At 34.0% G+C, this 23785-nt stretch overlaps 1 protein-coding gene and 1 long non-coding RNA gene across 2 annotated transcripts; both read right to left on the minus strand.

Annotated features, from left to right (window-relative positions):
- Positions 1-18636: 18636 nt before the first annotated feature.
- On the minus strand, positions 18637-21047 carry LOC132800775 (uncharacterized). The gene is made up of 3 exons (XM_060815049.1): positions 20876-21047; positions 20093-20230; positions 18637-19277 (listed from the first exon to the last, which is right to left on the minus strand). The coding sequence occupies exons 1-3, from the start codon at positions 21045-21047 to the stop codon at positions 18637-18639; spliced, it is 951 nt and encodes a 316-aa protein (XP_060671032.1).
- A 393-nt stretch (positions 21048-21440) lies between these two features.
- LOC132800509 (uncharacterized) lies at positions 21441-23785 on the minus strand. Its single transcript, XR_009635660.1, has 3 exons — positions 23216-23785; positions 22494-22553; positions 21441-22398 (listed from the first exon to the last, which is right to left on the minus strand). It is a non-coding gene; the product is annotated as an uncharacterized LOC132800509 (long non-coding RNA).

The raw sequence follows: 23785 nt of genomic DNA on the forward strand, positions 1-23785 counted from the left end.
GAGCAGCAATGAAGTATTAGTAATAATCAAGCCTAATCTTGTTAACATCATGACCTCCCAACCATGGCAATTGGTTGCTCTTGTTCGATGTTACTTTGTGGATGATATTGACAATGAATGTGCCTAAGTGGCTCGAAATTGATAAGGAAAGAAAGAAGATCACCCCTGCCATAGTCCTCATACTATCTGGAAGTTGCATAGTAAATAACTCCATTATGGCAACTGTAGCAAAAGCTTCATTCAAATTGGATAAGCAAAACTGCGGTGATAGCAACACGAAACTTGCTAGTGAAATGAATGATCCATGTTTCAAAGCTAAGTTCCGGCGATGTTCTTCAACAATTCCAGCTACCAACATGCACAGGATTGACATCACAACGCCAATTAGGATTCATACTTTCGTCGACAATCTTTTACCTTCTTCGGTCATTTTTTTCATCTGAGGGATGTAAACACGCTCATAGATGTAGATCCATACAGAAAGAGTAAGCATGGATGTGATATTCATCCAACCTGGTGAGAAATCAAATTGTTTTCCAATTAATCTATCAATTTGTAATGCTTGAAGGACCCTAAATGTGTTCTGTTGATCAATGTCAAGAAAGTACCAATTGCTGTCACCCAAACGGCCATAATTGCTACCATGTTAAATAAATTAATAATTGTGGACTTAGTATAATCAATTACTCACTTACTGGGCCTATTTATACCATTAATGGGACTGGCTTATTGTCAGGATCCGTCCAGGATCCCTCACTGGAACCCTAAACAAGCCCTGATCCTAGGGAAACCCTATCGGACCTTCCAATGTAAAGTCCAGCAGAACCTCCCCTAAGGGTTGGACTTACCACAAATTTCCTGCACTGAAAATACACTTCTATAAACACCACCTTATTCCTCCCATCTTACTATAATTTGTTTCTACAAATTTACAGCACTCCAAAATAATAACAGGGAATTAATGTAGTATTTAATAAAATGTATCCAATATAGTATACAGAGCATTAAACAAATAAATATGAAATTAATACAATGTCAGATAAAGAAGCAATACAAGATGAAGAGGAAAAAGGGAGGAAATGCTGCTTGGACTTTCTGCAATAAACTGAGACGTTGGGCTCACCCCGGATGATCAACGTCTCCCAATCCTTGTACCTACGGGAACGGAATTTAAGAAATATGAGATGCTAATCATCTCAGTGAGTAACCCAATCCAATATACAATTATAATAGTAATAATAATTATAGTACACTTTATTAATTAAGAATAAATAAATAATTAATTGAAAATAATATTTTCTCTCAAAACCCTCACCATTCACTCCGTTGGAAAAGTTTCCCTTTTAAAACATTTTCAAAAAACCGAATATTTTATGCCCCAAAAATCAAGGAATAATTAATTTAATAAAAATTTAAATAATCCAAATACGAATAAAATATAATAAAATAAATTTAGAATACTTGCATTAAAGAAATATAACATAAAAGTAAAATTCAATATATAATTTATAAAATTTGATTTAATAAATCAAAATAAACAGTATCAAAAATATAATTTAAATAATTACAAACAATCATATAAAATAAGTGGTAGAAAAATACTATAATATTCATTTTGAAATATTCAACCAATCTATAATATTTTTATGGCAAGATGCATTTTAAAAACATTAATTTAAAATAAGTGACATAAAATATGAATAAATACATTTTAGAAAATACTAATTGGAAATAGGTGATAAAACAAATTAAATACATTTAATTTAAATACCGCCTTAAAACTTTAGGATTTGAAATTTATATCAGAAAAATAATACTTAACGCACCACACTATATACCAGTGATGCCCGATGATACCCAGCATCCCGAGCACCATCTGGCAGGAGGTTAAAGAGAGAAACTTGCATACGGTCGCTTCGGTGTCCCGACAGAGCCGCTGTTTAAACCGTCATCCCAGCCATGAGGGGGGCGGCTTATGGCCAATATCAAACTTGCCTACCCTCGGTCCGATGGCAATTCACGGGAGACATTATAACTTGTGCGCTCATCCATATACACAGTACAGAACACCGGTACTGTATGAGTGCGTCTAAAACTAATAACCAAGTTTATTATTAAAATACCAAATTTTTCCAAAATTCACCATGGGAATTATACCATTTTTCAAATTCACATTCCCACATTTTCTTTAATATCACCAGCATAAATCCATCGATATAAATTCCATCAATTTCAAATCCATCAATGAAATCAACAATAATTTAAAATAAATATTTCTTCAATTCCTCAAATTCCCAAATATAATTAAATCACATAATAAATATAACAATTATAAAAGGAAATTGAAATCACAATTTCTTTTAATTCCCAAATATACTTTTGGCACCCAAACATATATTAAAATGACATACATTGGCAATATAATTTAGATGGAAATTCTCTTAATATCAAATACATAAAACATATTTATCAAATATTTAATTATGAAATATTCCAACAATGAAATTTGATAATAATTACCAAAATCTCAAATTCCTTAAAACCAAAATATTTTATAATGCACAAATATTTAATTCCATTCAATTTTGGCATCAAAATTCCAAATATAAATTTACTAAATATTCAACACATCAAACATATTTTTCAAATAACTAATTAACACAAAATATATATATATTAACATCCCAAAATAATTTTGAAGGTGGATCACTCACCTCGAGCACGCAATCCAACCAAGATACTTCATAAGATCAATTCTACAGCTCACACATACTCCTAAAACAATAATATTACACAAGGTCAAATAAATTAATATTTTATTCGGATAAATAATACCGGGTACCTGGGGGGTTTAACACAAACGTTAACCAAAATTTACAAGTAATTTATCGAATCGAAGCTTGCGAAATGAGGATTATGAATCTAGTCTTACTTCCCGGAGATCGGACCCAAGGTGGCCAGAATCTCATCGAAAAGCTCTAGGATTTTAGGCCTTTAATTTTCACAATCCGTTAAGAACTGAGGAAAGTAGATACCGGATTTGGATTCAGGGGGTCGGAATCAGTGGGAAAGGATGGGCGGTGCAACTGGAAACTCGCCGGAAAGTTGATTTCCTGACGAACCGCCGTGGTCACGGGAATCCGCCACCGCAGGCGGCGCGTCCGGTGGCCACCGGCCGTGATTTTTGGTAGGAAGGTAGATCGGGGAATGGGTGACTTAATGGGATCAGCTGTGAGGCAAACAGAGGCCGGAATGGAGAGAAATCTGGGTTTGAAGTAATTGGCACCACCGCTAGAAAAAGTCTCGATCCGGGTGCGTCGGCGGTCAGTTGGCCGTGATTTTTGGCTGGCCGGCCGGTTTTTAGGTAGCCTTCAAGCTAGGGTGGTGCATGTACTGTTCTGGTGGCTGAAAATGGGTGAACGGTGGTTGGCCGGTTGGGTTTCTCTCCCTAGCTCTCTCTCTCTCTCTCTCTCTCTTTTTTCTCTCTCCTCCCCCAGCTCACCTGTTTTGGCTAAAATAAAAGCCACCCGTGGGTGATACTATTCACTCATGGGATTGCCTGAAAATACGACACGTGGCACACACTGTTCACACAAATACAGATCCATGAATAGTAAATATGCTGTCTCGGAAAAACTTCACAGTTCCGCAACTTTCAAACAACATGTCCAAATCGGACTTGCTGCTAGTCTATAAACTTGTATCAACGAGCACTTCACGACCATGCATGAGTCAAAGCTCAACTTTGCATGAACAAAAAGTCAACTCTGGCACCCCTTGGACAGTTTGGACCTCAACTTGTTTTGCTCATAACTTTCAAACCGTAACTCGTTTTCGGCGTGCTACTAGTCTATAGACTCATGATAATGTGTACTTTTTAACGGTACCTCGGTCAATGTGAAACTCCATCAGGAGTAAAAAGTCAACATTTGATCCCTTCTCGGTCAACGACGGTCAAACCCAGTTAACCTTGGTCAAATTTTAGAAATTTCCGATGTACTTCGGGACGAGGTGTTACACTTATTTTATTATTTTGTAGTACAACCCTTGGTCACAAACTCTCTATAAGACTCTAGTTGGTCCATTGGACTGGAGGACCAACTCTCTTTATAAGCCCATTGACTTACCCATATTTTTCCTAGTATTATATTATTATATTATTATATTATTAAATTATTAGTATTTTGTGTGTGTTAAAATTAATGGATAAGTGTGACTTGCAGATACTATAAAAAGTCTAGGACAAGCAAACAAATATATGCCATATGGTATTTTGATATTAGGATTTTCAGAGATCTGAGAGTGGTTTGAGAGTAGTGTGTCCATAGGCACTACTTTACATTGTTTTCTATTTTGCAGGATTAAAGGTTTAATCTATCAATGGCTACATTTAGAGGTTAGTAATTTATGATTTATGGAATTTATTATGTATGTTTAGATTCACAAATTCTAACAATTGGTATCAGAGCATGGTTAATATAAATACTAAATTCTTTTACAATGTGTTCCCGTTGTGAATGTTGATCTGTTATTTTATATATATATATATATTCGACCATTGATGATCTGTGTATATTGATTACATAATATTTATTTTATTATTGTTTGCTCTTCCTTGATTAATCGGAGATTATATGTTTACGGTCTGTGAAATATAACACGACTGTTATATACTCATTAAAAAAAAAATTTGTAAAATTTTTGGCCGTATACTGCTTTTTCAAAATATTGAGAAAATTGTGTTTTGCATGAATTTTTTATCTGGGTATTGTGGGTTCTTGTCTCTACATCAAATGGAATTAATTTTTTGAGGTAATTTGGACTGAAAACTTCGAAATTGGATCTGGAAATTCTTGTATAAAGGCCGAATTACATCTTGCTTGAGTGTTGAATTTTCTGGGTCTTTAAGCCAAATTGACCCCTAAATATTGTTGCCCACATCAAAACGATTCTTTAGACACCAGAATTGAAGAAAAATTCCACCGGAGAAGCCAATTATAGGCGGGTCAAAGATTCGGGGCGCATGACCCGTTTGGACTAGAACCAAGTCGACCGTGACCTGGTTGGCTGAGGGAGATGAAAGAAACGACAGGTCGTTTGTGCCTGTGTGATGTCATCATGCTGACGTCAGCACGACGTGTCGTTTGCTGACGTCAGCAGTCAAAAATAATAAATTAATTAATTAATTAAATAAAAAAACTGTTTTTCTTATTTATATTTATTCTTGTTTATTCATTTATTTGTTTATTAATTATTTATTTATTTGTTTTTTGGTTATTAGCTCATTTATTTATTTGTTTAATTATTCTATTCCAATATTTTTTTTTGAATTAAATTAAATATTTATGCTTGGTGAATTGGATTGTGTTAGTTTTCCCTAAAGAGGCTTTGTGCCCAATTAGTATAGTAGTGTGGAATTTTAAGTACTCACCTATCGTGAGACTTATTTTTTTTTTGCATTATGTGTACCAATGTAATGTATGTTGGCATAGTGATGGGGTATTTTATATTTGGCTATTTCATAAAATTGCCAATATGTTATTATCTCCCACTTATTAACCAAGGTCTATACGGATAACTAGACTACCCTATCGGTGGTTTTAGTTACTTTGTATGACACCTGGAATGGCAGTGGAAGTTGATTAAATGTCATGAATCGCAGATTCTGAGTTACCCTGTCGATGATTTAGTTCAATGCATTTGATTTTGGTTATTTGGTTGACTGTCCCTGGCCCGCAAAATGGTATCTTTAGTACTACAAAGACCATAGCGATATTGATTTTATGTTATGTGATAAGAGGTTGGAAAATAGTTATTGTTTTATATATATTAAATGCTTTGTTGTGTTTACTACTTTCACAGTTAGTAGTACCCCAAATATTCTGCCTATGATTACCATGATGAAATTAGATAGGACAAATTATCAGAAGTGGAAAAAGACTTTGGCTATGAATTTGACCTTTATGAGATTGGATTTGGCCTTAAACATAGATCCACCAGAGATACTAACTGATGAGAGTAGTGTAGCAGATAGGAAACTTTATGAGGATTGGAGGTATTCTAATAAATGCTGCATGATGATGATGGAGAATTATATGGATGAATCAATTTATGCAAGTATTCCAAAGATGGAAACTGCAAAGGAACTTCTTGAAAAGATAGGAAAGAAATTTATCAAATTTGATATGAATGAGAAGCATCATTATTTGGACCTTTTGAATAATACTAAGTATGATGATGCTTATCAGATAGGAGAAATGAAAGGGTACTTTAGTGGAAGGTATGGCTACTGCAATAAAGTTGGACACAAGAAGATAAAGTGTTGGAATTTAAAGGGAAAGCAAGAAAAAAAGGTAATATTTTAATGATTGAGACCAATATTATTGATGTGCCTATGAATACTTGGTGGTTTGATACTAAAGCAACAATTCATGTTACTAATTCATTGCAGTGGATGATATGGCAAAGGGGGCCAACCAATCTTGAGCAGCATGTTTATATGGGAGATAACTCAAAAGTGAAGGTGGATATCATGGGAACAATCAAGTTGAAGCTTGGCACTGGATATGTTTTAGAATTACAAGAAGTTTCATATGTACCCTCAATTAGGGGGAATTTGTTATCTATTTCACTTTTGGATAGTCAAGGTTTTAGTTTTTTTTGTTTGGGAATAATAAAGTTGAGATGTATAAGGATGATAAAATTGTTGATTTTGGAACTTTATGTGGCAATTTATATAGACTTGATTTATTTAATAATAGTTCTAATTATTCTGTTAATTCTATTGTTGCCCCTATTGTTGCTTCTAAACGTCCAAAAGTTAATGATAATTCCTCAATGTTATGGCATAAGCGTTTGGCACATATTTCTAGGCACAGAATGGAAAGATTAGTGACGGATGGAATACTTCCCAATCTTGATTTTTCGGACTTGTCAACTTGTGTTGAATGTGTGAAAGGGAAATCAACTTCTAAGGTTAGAAAAAATAAGATAGCAAGGTGTGGAGATGTTTTGGAATTAATTCATACTGACATTTGTGGACCTTTTACACCAACTGCTTTGGGTGGTTATAGGTATTTTATTACCTTCATTAATGATTTTTCTCGTTATGGACATGTTGAGCTTATCCGTGAGAAGTCAAATTCTTTAATTGCTTTTAAGGAGTTTAAGGTAAAGATGGAACTTCAAAAGAATAAGAAGATAAAGGCCGTGAGGTTTGATAAAAGTGGTGAATTTTATGGCAGATATGATGAGACTGGACGGAACCCAAGGCCATTCACAATTTATTTACATGGTGTGGCATTAATATGCAATATACAATGCCTGGTACACCTCAGCAGAATGGCATAGCTGAGAGGAGAAATCACACTTTGTTGGACATGGTACGATCTATGTTGGCAAATTCTAGCTTGCTAGATTACTTGTGGGGAGAGGCTTTAAGGACGACTGCTTATATTTTGAATCAAGTTCCAAGTAAATCTATTCCTAAGACTCCTTTTGAGTTGTGGTCAGGGAGAAAGCCTAATTTGCATCATTTTCAAGTATGGGGTTGCAAAAATGAAGTAAGGATTTATAATCCCCAAATTAAGAAGTTGGATCCTAAAATTATAAGTGGGTATTTTGTTGACTATTGTATAGGATTTAGGGGTTTAAGATTCTTTTGTCCATCTCACACCACGAGAATTGTTGAATCAGACAGGGCTGTTTATTTTGAAGATGATTTTGGATTTGATGATAGTAATGGTCCAAGGGAGCCTCAATTTAGAGAAGAAAATGTATTCATTCCCAGTGTTGTAGTTCCTGATAGAGATATTATTAATCCAGTAGTTGATGAACCAATAGTTGATCAGGATGAACCCATCATTGAGGAGCAGAATATCCCAGCTATTGTAGATGCTGATGTGCCTTTGAGAAGGTCACAAAGGACTAGGAGGTCAGCTATTCCTGATGACTATGAGGTTTACTTGCAGGAGCATGATTTTGACATAAGTGATGATTTAGATCCAGTCACTTATGAGGAAGCCATAAGCAGTTCGCACTCAAATTTTTGGTTGGATGCAATGGAAGATGAAATGAAATCCATGGCATCAAATGGTGTTTGGGATTTGGTTGAGTTACCATTGGGTAGCAAGCTTATAGGGTGCAAATGAGTCTTTAAGACTAAAAGAGACTCTAATGGTCAAGTAGAGATGTATAAGGCTAGACTTGTAGCTAAAAGGTTTAGCCAGAAGGAAAGAATTGATTACACAGAGACATTCTCTCCTGTATCCACAAAGGATTCTTTTAGAATCATTATGGCAATAATGGTACATTATGACCTAGAGTTGCATCAGATGGATGTCAGAACTACTTTTCTGAATGGTGATTTATTTGAAGATGTGTATATGGTTCAACCAGTTAGCTTCCAGCAAACAGGGAATGGTAATTTGGTTTGTAAGCTTAAGAAGTCAATTTATGGTCTTAAGCAGGTTTCGAGGTAATGGTATCTTAAGTTTGATGAGGTTGTCATAAAAAATGACTTTTAGGAGAATGTTATTGACAGGTGCATATATATGAAAGTCAGTGGGAGTAGTATTATATTTCTGGTGTTGTATGTTGATGATATACTTTTAGCTACTAATGACACTGACCTATTGGCTGAGACAAAGTAGATGTTGTGCAATCATTTTGACATAAAAGATCTTGGTGAAGCTTATTTTGTTTTGGGCATCAAGATTGTTCGAGATAGGACTAAGTATGTGTTGCAATTGTCTCAGAGAGCCTATATTAATAGAATCCTTAAGAGATTTGATATGTGTAATTGTTCTCCTAGAAGTGTACCGGTCACGAAAGATGAAAGATTTTCTAAGGAGCAGTGTCCAAGAATGATAAAGAGAGGATGGCAATGAGAAATATTTGCTATTCTTCAGCAGTGGGTAGTTTGATGTATGCTCAAGTTTGTACTCGGCCTGATATAGCTTTTACTGTGGGTGTGCTTAGTAGATTTATGAGCAATCCCTGTCCCATTCATTACTAAGCAGTTAAGAAGGTCTTTAGGTATCTTCAAGGTACTAAAGATCATATATTAACATATCGACGTACCAACTCGCTTGATATAGTTGGTTATAGTGATGCAGATTATAAAGGCTGTGTGGATGATAAGAAATCTACCACTGGATATATATTTATTGTGGCAGGAGGTGCTGTGTCTTGGCGGAGTGCCAAGCAATTTATGACAGCATCCTCAACTATAGAGGCAGAGTATGTAGCGTGTTATGAGGCTACTTGTCATGCAGCTTGGCTTCGGAATTTCATTCTTGATTTAGGAGTGGTTGACTCCATTGAGAGGCCTATTATAATACTGCGGCAGTGTCTTTCTCCAATAATTTAAAAGGTACCCCTGATGCGAGATACATTGATGTTAAGTATTTTGTGGTTAAGGAGAAAGTTGAAGAAGGCCTCATTACTGTTGTTCACATGCCTACCTACACCATGGTGGCAGATCCACTGACCAAGACCATATTCGTAGGCATATTTGAGGAGCATGTATCCCGTATAGGATTGTTAGACAGTTGAGACTGCTGTGGGTTAGTAGAAGTTTGTTATAATTTCTATAGTAATATCCATGTTGAGTATTATTTATTTATTTGAGTATTTTGATACATTGATGTATGTGGATCATTATTTATTTATGAGATGATTTATTACACATATTATTGCCCCTATATTTACAGGCCTGTTGAGACTATTAGTCCATGTATATGTGTATGTTGATCCACATGTACCATGGTGAGTCCTTACTACCTAGTTTCGGTATATTGTTGTATCCTATCAATACACAATGTGCTCGGATGAAATGGTATTTGTGTGTTAGGGGATTGCATGTGGTTAGGTAAATCTCTACTACCTAGACTAAATTTATGGCATGCAAAGTGCTCGGTTGAAATGGTATCATGTTTTAGGAGATTTACTAAGAGAATCTCTACTGTGTAGTCTAGTATATTGTTATGCCCTATCGGTATGCTATATATTTAGATGAAATGGTATTATGGTTCGGGAGATTCTATAGTAAGTGAGTTTGGATTATATATATATGATGATGATTATGCAGTCCAAGTGGGAGAATGTTAAATAAATTAATAATTGTCGACTTAGCATAATCAATTACTCACTTACAGGGCCTATTTATGCCATTAATGGGGCTGGTTTATTTTATTATTTTGTAGTACGGCCCTTGGTCACACACTCTCCATAAGACTCTAGTTGGCCCATTGGACTGGAAGACCAACTCTTTTTTTAAGCCTATTGACTTACCCATATTTTTTCTAGTATTATTATATTATTAAATTATTAGTATTTTGTGTGTGTTAAAATTAATGGGTACATGTGACTTGCAGAGACTATAAAAGGTCTAGGGCAAGCAAACAAATATATGTCATATGGTATTTTGATATTAGGGTTTTCAGAGATCTGAGAGTGGTTTGAGAGTAGTGTGTCCATAGGCACTGCTTTACATTATTTTCTATTTTGCAGGATTAAAGATTTAATTTATCAATGGCTGCATTTGGAAGTTAGTAATTTATGATTTTATGGAATTTATTATGTATGTTTAGATTCACAAATTCTAACATACCAAGCATTTTAACTGTTTCACTTGTTGAAGACTGCATAATCTCCAACCATTCTTTGGCATTCCTTGGATTTTTAATTCATTCGGGTCAATGATAATAGCAGCCTTATCAAGAAACTTAAATCTATCAGTGTGAGGAAGCTTTACTGCATTTGTATTAGATCTAGTAGCCATGTTAGAATTATAAAAGGATTTCTCAGAGCTGGTTTCAGTACTAACTCTGTGCTTTTTACAGGCAGCAGTGATCACCTTCACCATGTCTGAAAATATGCTGCCCTGAGGCTTCACATAAACATATGTGTGGCGACCTATCAAGAAAATGGTTATGGACAAGACAAAGCAGGCTATGGGAATGGCAAATCCAAAAGTCCAACTGACATCAGTCTAGATGTAGACCATAGCAGTTTGTGCTACTACAAGAGCAACAGTGAAAGTGAAGTACCACCAATTGAAAAAGCTTTCCACTTGAGCTTTTCCTTTCTCTGTTTTGGTATCCAATTGATCAGCACCAAAGGCAATGTTACAGGGTCTAATTCCGCCTGCTCCGAGGGATAACAAACCAAGACCTATGAAAAGGAAACAGAGTTGCCAACTTTTGGGCTGTGGACAGTGGGATTTATCAGTGCAGACACTGGAGGGTCTCAACTGGTGTATTCCTGCAGTTAGAGTCAGGGTCCCCATGCCCTGAAAATCATATTAAACCAAATTTCATATTCCTGATTATGTACAAAAGTTATAGTTACTTTGGATCAAAACTCTTCTTGGACCTACTTTGAAGATTGATATTGATAATAAATGAGTACATTCTTATGTAACCGAAGATGAAGGAAAATTTTCATTTTTTTTTTCTTTCTTACTAGCTTTCTTTTGAAGTACCAATCAAAGCTTTAGGATTTGTTAGGAATTTCAATGTTTGTAAGAAAACTAATAGTAACAGGGACAATGTCGCACTAGTTAAAGAAGAGAACTGGAAAGCTTCAGTAGTTGCATCATAACACCAGCAATTCCTAAAATCTATTTAATCTCCCTGTACCAAAAAATTTCAAAGATACTCATTTGGTGTACTGTATTATATAGACAGAGAGAATAAGAAATGGGTAAGTATTTGGGGATCCTCACTGTTCAAGGCAAATTGCAAACATTTTCTTATGTAACCAAAGATGAAGGAAAAAAAATTTTTTTTTTCTTCCTAACTTTTTCTGTTTTTTTGTTTTGAAGTACTAAACAAGGCTTTAGGATTTGTTAGGAGTTTCAATGCTTGTAAGAAAACTAATAGTAATAGGGACAATGTTGCTAATATGGCATGCTCCTCAATTTACAGGGCATAGTGGGCTTTTTAAGCCCAAAAGCCCCAAATACCATGTAGACTTCTGTTAGCACAAGTTTTGTTGAAAATTATTTTGCAATAAGAGATTGTTTGGTTATTATCTATTTCTTGTTTTAATTGAAGATAAAAACGGAATAAAAGATTCCTTTTAAAAATTGTTTCTAAATTAATATATATATTCTTTTCTCTTTAATATTGCTTGCAGGTTAATATTTTACTCCAATTGAATTGATTGAATAAAGATAAAAGTGTAAAGGTCTTTTCTTTCCTTCCTTTATCTTCCTCCCTAATCCATTTTCCACCATTTTTCAAAGCTCAAATAAACGTGCTTTCTTGAAACACAGCCTACTACAATTTTCTTCCAAAAATTTTCTATAGATGAGCAAAGCTGGCCTTTATATCACCTTTTTCATCACGGATCATACTTGCGTAGCAAACCTCCCGCCCTCTCTGCTCACTCTGGCCCCAAATCTTTTTATTTTATTTTATCATTGGATGATTTCAACCTAAAACCTTTCACATTGAAGACTATCCCTCAGGACAAATGTCCTCGTTATTTTGTAAATAATTTAATATTTGTCAAATATGGGTAATGTTTGATTATATTGATCATATTTTCTTGATTACATGTCAACATTATTTCTAGAGTTCTTTTATGAATGAGATATATATAAAAAAAAATTAAAAAAAAAATCTTGGAATGAAAATTGAATACTTATTTAATATTTTATGCGATATGAAAATTCGAACTTGTAATTATTGTATGCATATTTTTTTCATTACTAATATTGGAGATGGGGATTTGAATTCAGATTGATATGTATTCACCAAAAGACAGTTGTTTGGCTGTCTCATGGACCAGAATCTTTACCATTTTTCTTCCCCTTTGAATCAAATAATTAAATTTTGTATAGATTGAGTAAACTGTAAATTAATCACATATTTTCTTCCTTCTAAAAATTGAAATCTAAATGCAAAGTCTCTCAATTATGATAGAACCAAGGGCACGTGTTAGACTTTAAGCCAGCTTTTATCTTTCCTTTTTCCTTTTTTTTTTTTTTTGGGTCAATTTGATTGCCACATATTAAAAGTACTTAGCCGATAATATTTTTTCTTTTGAGAAAAAAATTAATATTTAACGGAAATATGAAAGTATCCAATGTGTGCAATAATTGTAGTGTCTGTTATTGCATTATTTCTTTCATCCTTTTTTTTTTTTTTAACCCTATGTCCATTTGATTGCCAAAATGTCAAAAGCACTGAGCTAATAATAATTTTTTTTGAGAAACAAAAAAATAATATGTGAGCGAAATATGAAAGAATCCAATGTATGCAATAATTGTACTGACTGCCATAGCATTATTTCCTTTTATTTTGAGAAAAAAATATTTCTAAATTAATTTATATTCTTTTCTCTTTACTAATGCTTGCAAATTAGTATTTTACTCCAATTGAATTGATTAGATAAAGATAAATATAATCATGTTTTCTTTCCTTCCTTTCTCTTCCTCCCTAATCCATTTTCCACCATTTTTAAAAGCTCAATAATGTTGGTTTCTTTGAAACATAGCCTACTTTAATTTCTTCCAAAAAATTTCCATAAACGAACAAAGCTGGCCTTTACATCACCTTTGTTAGGACTAATCATATTTGCTCAGCAAACCTCCCGGCCTTCTCCACTCACTCTGACCCGAGTCTCCACTAACTTGAGGGCTAATCAAATGATTATGCACACATTCAGGGATTTTTCTTTTTCATTTTTTTTTTTAATCATCAGATGATTTAAATCTATATCTCTCACATTGAAAGAACGAATTTTTGTCACTAGACTTTGTGTCACTAGACTATTTCTCCGGACAATGTACTCAATATATCACTACTAAAAAACAAGCCTTTCAGCGACCATTGGTTTTGATGGCAGAAAGCTATATATTGCTCGTTAAAAGTTTTTAGCAACCAGAAAAACATGGTCACTGCATGGTTGCCTAAACGTCAAAACAAATTGTTTTTCGTAACCAATAAATATTTGGTAATTAAAACTGAAAAATTTTGACGACCAAATTTTATTGTTTTGATAATCAAATTTTAGTCTCTAAAAATCTCTAAAAAAGTAACATTTTGACCAAATTTGGTAACATAAAACGATATAAGTGAAAATTTTACAATTATAAATGACCAATATTATAATCACTAAAAAAAACATTTTGAAACCAAATTGTTTGGTCATTGAGGATCACTTAAAGCAACCAACATGTTGGTCACTTAATGAGTTTACATATTTAAAAATATTGTTAACCACAAAAAATTGATCAATGATACTCTTAGTTAGCAACTAAACATAGTAGCCAATAAAATTTTAACTTTTGCTAAGACTTTCAACAACCAATATTTGGTCAATAGAAGCCAATTTTTTAGTTTAATCATTTTAAAATTCATATTAATAAATCTTAAATTAATCAAGTACTGATAATGCAAAAATAGGCAATATATAAAACAAATTATTAAATTTTTATAATTCAAAATATTTAAATAACATTTATAAAAACTATGATTAATTTTATATCGAAATAATTATCGTTACATAATACAATGATTTAATTGTGTATAAATATAAATAATAAAATCTATAAATAAGTGTAGTAAGCAGCACCTCTAGCTTTGGGTGTCACAATCATTAGGTGGTTCCAAAGCCAATGCTAAATCCCAAAACTTCTGCATCATAGTGTTTGCCACCTCATTAACTCCTGAGCTACTTTCCACCTAGGAAAATCATTAAGAAGAAAAATTAATAGCATCCTACAAGAAGCAAAATTCTACAATAGGGTTATGATATTCAATAGCCTTTTTACATATAAATATCATTTTTCACACACCCGTAAACATAAAAAGCATGCTGACTAAGATCAAAATGCTTTTCATAAAAGAAAAAAAACGATTGTGTAGAATATGTATAAGCTTATGGGATTTGCATGAAATGAAGCTTCTCAGGGGATTTACAAGGTTCAAGAATATACATAGAAATCATAAAGAAAGCATTATAGGTAACTGTTGCAAAAATGTTAATGACAGAGACCAAGTCATGATCATTCCAATCTGGCATAGAAATCCATGCTAAAATACTACTATGTTTCATGTAAACATAAAAGAGGCAACAGTGGGAAAAATATAAATCCATTATCTCCCTCATTTTTTAAGCTAGCTGGACAATCTTTAAAAGTAAAAGCAACTCTAACAGAAAGCAACAGTTGGAAAAAATATAGCAAAAATAATAGGAAACCCAAATTGATCAACCAAAGAATATGATCAACATTAACCGCCAAATATTATTAGCCTTCCTAAAGCATGCTGGAAAACCAAATTATCAAACACTAATAGATGTCAAATGTACAAACATTACAGAAAATTGAAACTGTCCCTTCCATTTATTTGTTTGAGATTAAATTTGCAATTCCATTTACACCACCGTGGACAAAATGTTTCATGGGATTTAAACCATTGGCAACACATGCCACCATTACATAAAGCTTTGCCTCATTTCCAATGGCTATATTCAAGTTTATGCATTCAAATCTATAAATCTAGTCTTGTTATAAATCAACTCACTTCTTGTGGAACGGAAACAATTCTTGAAAATATGCATGCAACACACTGGAGAAAAAGACCCACATAGCCAAAAGAACTTGTCAAAAAGGACAATCCAAACTAACCTTTTTTAAATGTAGGTCTCCATTCAATGTCAAATCCAACTATAGCTTCACCCACTTCTCTATTCTTTGCTTCAACAGTCTTTAAGACTTCCATTGCAGCTGCCTCCACTTCAACTACAGTCCTATTATATGTAATTTGACCTCCAGACTTCATCACAGGGTATCTCATCCTCAAATTGGCTGCTTTAGGAAAAAACAAATTCAAATTCAAATTTAGTCATCTCTTCCAAATATATAAGAAAAATTCAAGGAAAACATGGAAATGATATCCGACTTATCACGTAGATAGGCAAAGGGCATGCAAATAACTGAAACCCAAAATCTATAACAGTAAGAGTTGCCCTGTAACAGCCTAAACCATTGTAACAGTCCAGATCACCCGCATGAGATATTGTCTACTTTGGACCCAGCCCGTACGGTTTTAAAAGGTCTCTCAATGGTTAGGGGGAATCCTCTTACAACCCCTACCTACCAATCCTACTGGCACGAGCATCCCAGGTCCAAAAAGGACAATATTGGACGTGGGTGGTCTGGGCTTTTACATACCAATACAGCCAGAAAGCAAAACCATATCTAATATTGAAAGGAGCTTACTTCACACCCATCAAAAGACAGCACCAACCCAATTTTAGTGTAAACCCAATAGCCAATATTTAATAGCTACAACATTAGCTATCTCCAAACCAGTACGTGACATAAAACCCACTTGCTATAAACAGTGAGTTCTGTAAACTCAATAATTAGACACAAGCAATCAATTCTCCACCTTGTTTTGTTAATTTCCATCTTTGATCAGCTTCAAAGAAGGGAAAAAAAAAAAAAAAGACCTAAAAGCAATAGAAATTACTACAATAAATTCAATAACAATGAGAATTAACCTTCCATTTCTAGAGACATCTACAAGTTCAACAAACCTTCCACATTACCACAAAATCTGCAGGAAATGAAACTTGTAGTAAAAATATCTAAAAAAGATAATATTGTATAATTTGATGTAGTTTGGTTTTCATTTTAAACAATAAAGTAAAACTCCCAGTCATCACATATATACTACGTGTTTAACACATTTAGCTGTCCTTTTAAAGAACACTATTCAGGTGTCTTCAGCTTCATATTCAAAGATACGATTATAAGTCCTCTCAAACCTAAGCAAAACTGCTTCCATGAATCATAAAAATTGAAAATTAGCATTGAATTGCATATAGCAAAAAGACCATAACTCAGCACACTAATTAACATATATTCACAAGAGAAAATTGATTCAATTACAAGAAAAGAATAAAATAAGCAAATCCAAACAGAGAAAGCTCAATTAAATGGACTTGAGTTCTCATGTGTGTATGATGCAGGACAAGTAGGAAAGAAAATTGAAAATAGATAGATAGGGTTGTAGTATCACACTAGAATGATTTTAGGAATCACTCCCAAAATCCCTAGGCATCACATCTAAATTTGTTTTGTATCATACAAAACCAAAGAAATAACTCAGAAAATAAATTGTTTTATTGATCAACTACAATCACCTAATAATATTAGGAAACTAAAATAATAGAAAACCTAGTTAAATAAGGAAACCAACTAATAAACTTTCCTAAAAAGCTTAAGGAAACTAAAATAATAAAATACTCTAATTAAAATAGGAAATTAAATTAAACTTAAACTACTAGGATCTTTGAAGATCCCAAATAAGCCCGTCTTGTCCTAAATCATGCCAAATTAAAGTTTGGGCTTTAGAATCTAGTTTTCCTCTTCTTTGATAAGTTTTAGGAGGTTGTTTCCATCTTGCATCAATTCCCCCGGGCTTAGGAAAGCTCGACGCCGACAAGTTGATGGCATGAAATTGATCATAGAAGTCTTGATTGAGTTTATGAAATTCTTGGTCAATAATCCATGTACAATCTGAAAGTGGTTGGTTCTTCCACTTGACAAGATATTGTTGATATCCTCCACCTCTAGTCGATACTATTTGATGATCAACAATATCTTCTATTTCCTCTTTTAGTCAAAATGTGGATGGAAGACTTGCTACCACTTGTATCATTCTCATATCCATCATACGAATGTTGAAATGTTACTTATACCCATATCTTTTGGCAGATCAAGAACATAAGCATTAGAGCTAATTTTCTTTAAAATTTTGTATGGACCAATATTCCTTGAATGTAGCTTCTTATAAGTATCTCTAGAAAAATGTTTAGGCCTTATATAAACCATTACCATATCTCTTTTATTAAATTCAGCAAATTTGTCTTCAAATCAGCATGTTCCTTGTAGTTTTCATTGCTTAGAGTAACTTTTTTACAAATGTCATCATGAATTTCATAAATGTGTCTTCCAAAAGTTTCGGCTTTGGCATTTGGTCTTGCTGTCAAAGGTAAAGGAGCCAAGTCAATAGGCTTCCTAAGAAGCACTCCAGTTACAATTTCAAATGGGCTGCGACCTGTGCTCCTATTTATTGAGCTATTGTATATAAATTCCGCCATAGGAAGAATTTGATCCCAACTAGATATGTGATCTCCAACTAGACATCGAAGTAAATCCCCCAAGCTTCAATTTACAACTTCTATTTGACCGTCTGTTTATGGAAAGCAGAAAAGAACTTCAATTGGTATTCATTGTCTTCATAAGATTCTCCAAAAATAACTCATAAAGTTTACATCCCGATCTGAAACTATTGTCATAAGCAACCCATGAAGACGAACTATTTCTTTGAAAAATAGTTTAGCTATATGAATAGCATCCATAGTCTTTGAATATGCAATAAAGTGTACCATTTTTGAAAATCTATCAACCACAACCATTATGCAATCATGCCCCCTTAGTGTTTTAGGTAATCCTAAAACAAAATCCATGCTCAACTCTTTCCATGGCTCATGAGGTATAGGAAGAGGCATATATAAACTTGCATTTTTCTTTCTTCCTTTTGATAATTGACATATTCTACATCTAGAAATTGTTTTGGCAACATCCATTTTCAAAGTTGGCCAATAGAATCAATCTTCAACCGTAGCTATGGTTTTATCCCTTCCAAAATGAACAGCTGCCCCTCCATTATGCAACTCCCAAATCACTTGCCCACACAAAGATGTATTAGGCAAACAAAGTTTGGTTCCCTTAAAGAGATAATCATCTAGTGAAAAACTAGGATATTCACCAAGCTGTCCACTTGCTAAAGTTGCATGTATAAGGCTAAAATCCTTATAAGAAGGATAATTCCTTTTGAGAGATTCAAACCTGACAACTTGAATTGCCATAGAAGTTAGTAAATAGACAACTTTACTTAAAGGATCAGCAACTTTATTTTCTGCACTAAATTTATGTTTGATAAGAAATGAATACTCTTGCAAGAAAGAAATCCATTTCCCATGCCAATAATTCATCGTCTTTTGTGAGTTGATATACTTGGGGGCCTCGTGATCTGAAAATAGAACAAACTCCTTTGATATGAGATAATGACGCCAATATTGCAAAGCTTGAACCATTGCATAAAATTCTTTGTCATAGTTGGAATATTTTTGCTTGGCTTCATTAAGTTTCTTGCTGAAAAATGCAATAGGATGTCCCTTTTGGCTAAGTATACCACCAACTCCCACGTTAGATGCATCACATACTACCTTAAAAACCTTCGAAAAATCTGGTAATCGAAGAATCGGTGCCTCAGTCAACCTTTTCTTAACCTCTTCAAAGGCTTTTATTGTTGTCTTGGTTTAAAGAAATTAGTTTTTCTTCATGCAATCAGTTATTGGAGCCATAATTGAGCTGAAATTTTGAATAAATCTTCAATAAAATGCAGCTAATCTATGGAAGCTTCGTACTTTTTGCAATGAACTAGGAATTGACCACTTTAATATAACTTTAATCTTCAAAGAATCAATTTCCAACCCCTTGGATGAAACAACATAACCCAAAAATACCACTGATGGCGTTATAAATCAACATTTCTTCAACTTTATATAGAGCTTCTCTTGTCGAAGAACTCTCCTAACTTGTTACAAATGTGAAAGATGATCTTCTATACTCATGCTATATATCAATATATTATCAAAATATACAACCAAAAATTTACCAAAAAATGACTGTAAAATTTGATTCATAAACCTCATAAATGTACTTAGGGCATTTGAAAGACCAAATGGCATTACTAGCCATTCGTAAAGACCATCCTTTGTCTTAAAAGCTGTTTTCCATTCATCTTCGGACCTTAGATGAATTTGGTGATACCTATTTTTTAAATCCAGTTTTGAAAATATGCAAGAACCAGTCATCATGTCCAACATGTCATCAAGTCAAGGGATAGGGAAACAATACTTGATTGTAATCTTGTTAATCGCACGACTATCAACACACATTGGCCAACTTCCATCTTTCTTTGGTGTAAGCATAGCAGGAACAGCATAAGGACTTAAACTCTCACGAATGAATCCTTTGGGCAGCAACTCATCCACTTGCCTCTAAACTCTGCATGCTCACTAAGATTCATACGATATGCTGGAAGATTAGGTAATTGAGCTCCTGGTATAAGGTCTACGGCATGCTGAATGTTACGTAAAGAAGGTAAATCACTTGGTAATTCTTCCGGAACCAAATCTGAAAAATCATATACCAACTTCTGAACCTCTACCGGAAATGTTTGCTTGCTGGTTGTTGATTCCTTCTTTGTTTCCTTTGCTAGAATAGCATATATAACTCCAGCATATATAACTCCACTTTTCTTACTTTCCTACTCAAAATTCCTCTTGATAAGAATGTGCAACGACTTTTGTGAGTTAGAAACTTTACTTGGCTTTTCCACTTTATATTTATCCATCTCAGCCACTAACATAGGTTTCAACATAGCTTTTCTATTTTTGAACATGAAAGAGTAGGTATTTTCCCTTCCACAGTGAAACACATCTCTATCATAAAACCAAGGACGACCAAGAAGAATATATGTTACCTTCATTGGAATCACGTCACACCAAATTGAATCATAATAAACTCCACATGAAAAGGAAACTAGACAACATTGGGTTCCTGGAATTGAAGTACTATCAATCCATGCTACTTTGTAGGGATGTGGATGTGATTCAATAGGAAGTTTTAGTCGCCCTACCATAGTTGCCGAAGCAATATTTATGCTACTACCACCATCAATGATAAGCTTTTGTGCTTGATTTCCACAACGAACCAACATTTAAAAAATAGATGTGGATTTCCAATCTTCCTTCTCATCTTTCGGAATTGAAAGAATACGTCTAACAACTGCATTTAATGAAATATCTACTTCATCTTCTTCTTCCAAATCATCAAGATTATAGACCTCATAGTTGAAATTGTCTTCATCTTCCTCTTTATGTTGATCTAGTTTTTCAAATTGATTGTCAGCTATTCTACCTCTAAAATTCTTTCCAGATCGCGTAGTCATGCTTCTTAAGCCAAAGAAACAATCTGATCACGCGATTGTTCACGCGGAGTACTGTTCACGCGGGCTTGGGGTACTGTTTTATGGATTACTGTTCACGTGGTTACTGTTTATGTGGATACTGTTCACGCAGCAAGAGTTGGAGCTTTGTTCTGATACCAAACTGATATAGGACAAGTAGGAAAGGAAAGAAAATTGAAAATAAATAGATAGGGTTCTAGTATCACACTAAAATGATTTTAGAAATCACTCCCAAAATCTCTAGGCATCACACAAATTTGTTTTGCATCACACAAAACCAAAAAAATAACTTAGAAAATAAATTGTATTATTGATCAACTACTAAAAGAGTTACAAAAACTCCTATTTATAATAAAATCACCTAATAACATTAGGAAACTAACATAATAGAAAACCTAATTAAATAAGGAAACCAACTAATAAACTTTCCTAAAAATCTTAATGAAACTAAAATAATAAAATACTCTAATTAAAAACTACTAGGATCCTTGAAAATCCCAAATAGGCCCATAAATTATGCCAAATTAAAGTTTGAGCTTTAGAATCTAGTTTTCCTCTTCTTTGCTAAGTTTTGAGAGGTTGTTTCCATCTTGCAGCATTGTGTTTCTTTGGCAAGTAGGATGACTGACATATCACCTCAGTTACCACAGCTTCCTTTTCAATTGGATTCATTGAGCAGGTTGAGTACACCATTCTGCCACCAACTTTAAGCAAAGATATACCTGCAGTAATCAATATAACCTTCGCAAAAATAATATATATATATATATATGTATATAGAAAGTGTTAATTTATTTCTTTTAAACTTTATTCACAGTTAATTAATACTATAGATAGGCAAAGGGTGTGCAAATAACTCAAACTCATAAAATCTGCGGCACTAAGTGTGAGTTTCATCTTCAATAATTCTCATAATCCTCCCCACTACACGACAAGACAAACCATGCCAAATACAAACTTTATTATCCTAAAATTTGTTTTGCAATTGCTCTCTCTCACTCTCTCTCTCTCTCTCTCTCTTGCTTGTGCTACTCCATCTCAGTAGGTTCTTCATGATATATTGCAAAGGTTAGAACTTTCATAGCAGCCTACCATCAGATTTCGAAACCTATACAGGAAAATTAAACATCCAACAGAAAATATGCGCCAACATGATTACAAATGAAATGCTAACCAGGTGGAAAAGGCACAACCATGATCTTATATAATCATAATTTATATGCGTATCAAAGTGAAGAGATGTTTACCTTTCTTCTTAGTTTCAATTTAGCATGAGCAGTTGAGAGGCGTATGATGGTTTCTAAGATTCTGGCTGCTATCGGAAGTGTTCAGTCTACAGAAAAGCAAGCATCATATCAGATGATATACATAATTGATCACCGTCTAAATAGCACCCAAAAAATTTTCTAGCTGATGACTAAATGCTACCTTCACATTTGAACTGACAACTCTGAGTTCTGCATTTGCTGATGCAATCTCTTGGGATGCCTACAGACAGGAAAAAAAAAAACAAATGTTAAGACGTAGTCCTGGAAATACAGTACACTTGGCGAAGCAGTGGAAAAAAAAGCTTGCAAAATAAAAAGAATTAATCAGCAATTAATTTGGTTATAATTTCTTTCATAGTAATTTCCATATAAATCAAAATTACCAAATCAAAGCAGCCAAGTTGATCTTAGTATGCATACTTATAATAAACAAAAAATTAAATCAGAACCCATCTAATAGCATAGGTTACATAAAACAGAGAAAGAAAAGTTTCCATAAATGTGACTAAATTTCAAAGCTTGAATTTCGTAAGCAAAATTAAAGCCAAGTACCTTTGCTGATATACACACTATAAAGCAAGATGCACAAAATGCAGATCATACAGAAATGGGAAGGAATAGTGACGCATTAGTACTATTAGATCTCAGATCTGTGGTAATTGCAATAAATGTTCAGCATATATATATATATATATATATATATTTATATATCGAATTAAACACTAGGTTGCCAAGTACCTTCCTGCTTCATCTACCATTTTCCCCAAATTTGAATGGTTTTTGCCAAACCCATTACACTTTCAAAGGGAAAAAAAAAAAGGGTATAAAATAACCATGATGTTGGCTCCTAAGCTCCCAGATATTATGAGGAACCAATCATACCTGTCAGCAAAAGAGAAAAGCTGGCTTCTTCTTCTCTGCCCCTGGCAATGTCTTTACCTCTATAGCAGCCTCTTTCATTGTTGCTAACTAGCGAAAATCTCCCATCTTTTGTTGTTTTTCTTTCCTTCTTTTTCCATCTCGAACAAGAAACTTACGATTTGGTATTCTGGAAGCTAAGACCCAGAGACTCTCCTCTTCTTCACTACCCACAATCAATCTCTCTCTCTCTCTCTCTCTCTCTCTCTCTTTGGTTTTTGAGTGTGACATCAATGCCCGCACAAAAGCGTTCTTTGCCAGACAATCTCAACGACGACGAAGACGAGCCTACGAACCACCGACACCACGACCGTCCCAAGCAATCTCGTCCCCAACCTCAACCTCAAGATGAAGCTGAACTTCTTGTATGAGTGCAAGAGCAAAAAGGAAAAAGTGGTTGTAGAGCAAAGTGATGCTGATGAAGACGAATAAGAAGACGATGAGGAACAAGTTAAACAAGATGAAGAAGAAGATGGAGCAGAGTGTGCGTCTCTTTATCATTCTTGCTCTGCTGCTGCTTTTTGCACAGAGAGA

This window comes from Ziziphus jujuba, chromosome 2 (assembly GCF_031755915.1).
Source record: "Ziziphus jujuba cultivar Dongzao chromosome 2, ASM3175591v1".
Taxonomy (NCBI): Eukaryota; Viridiplantae; Streptophyta; class Magnoliopsida; order Rosales; family Rhamnaceae; genus Ziziphus; species Ziziphus jujuba.

Excerpts from the sequence above, each read along its gene's own strand:
- LOC132800775 (XM_060815049.1), bottom strand. The coding sequence starts at position 21,047 with ATGACTACGCGATCTGGAAAGAATTTTAGAGGTAGAATAGCTGACAAT. Across the intron at positions 20,231-20,875 it reads ATTAAATGCAGTTGTTAGAC|ATTTGGTTCCGGAAGAATTA; the intron begins GTATTCTTTCAA and ends ATGATTTTTCAG. Across the intron at positions 19,278-20,092 it reads TGAGCATGCAGAGTTTAGAG|ATTTTTCGAAGGTTTTTAAG; the intron begins GCAAGTGGATGA and ends TTCGATTACCAG.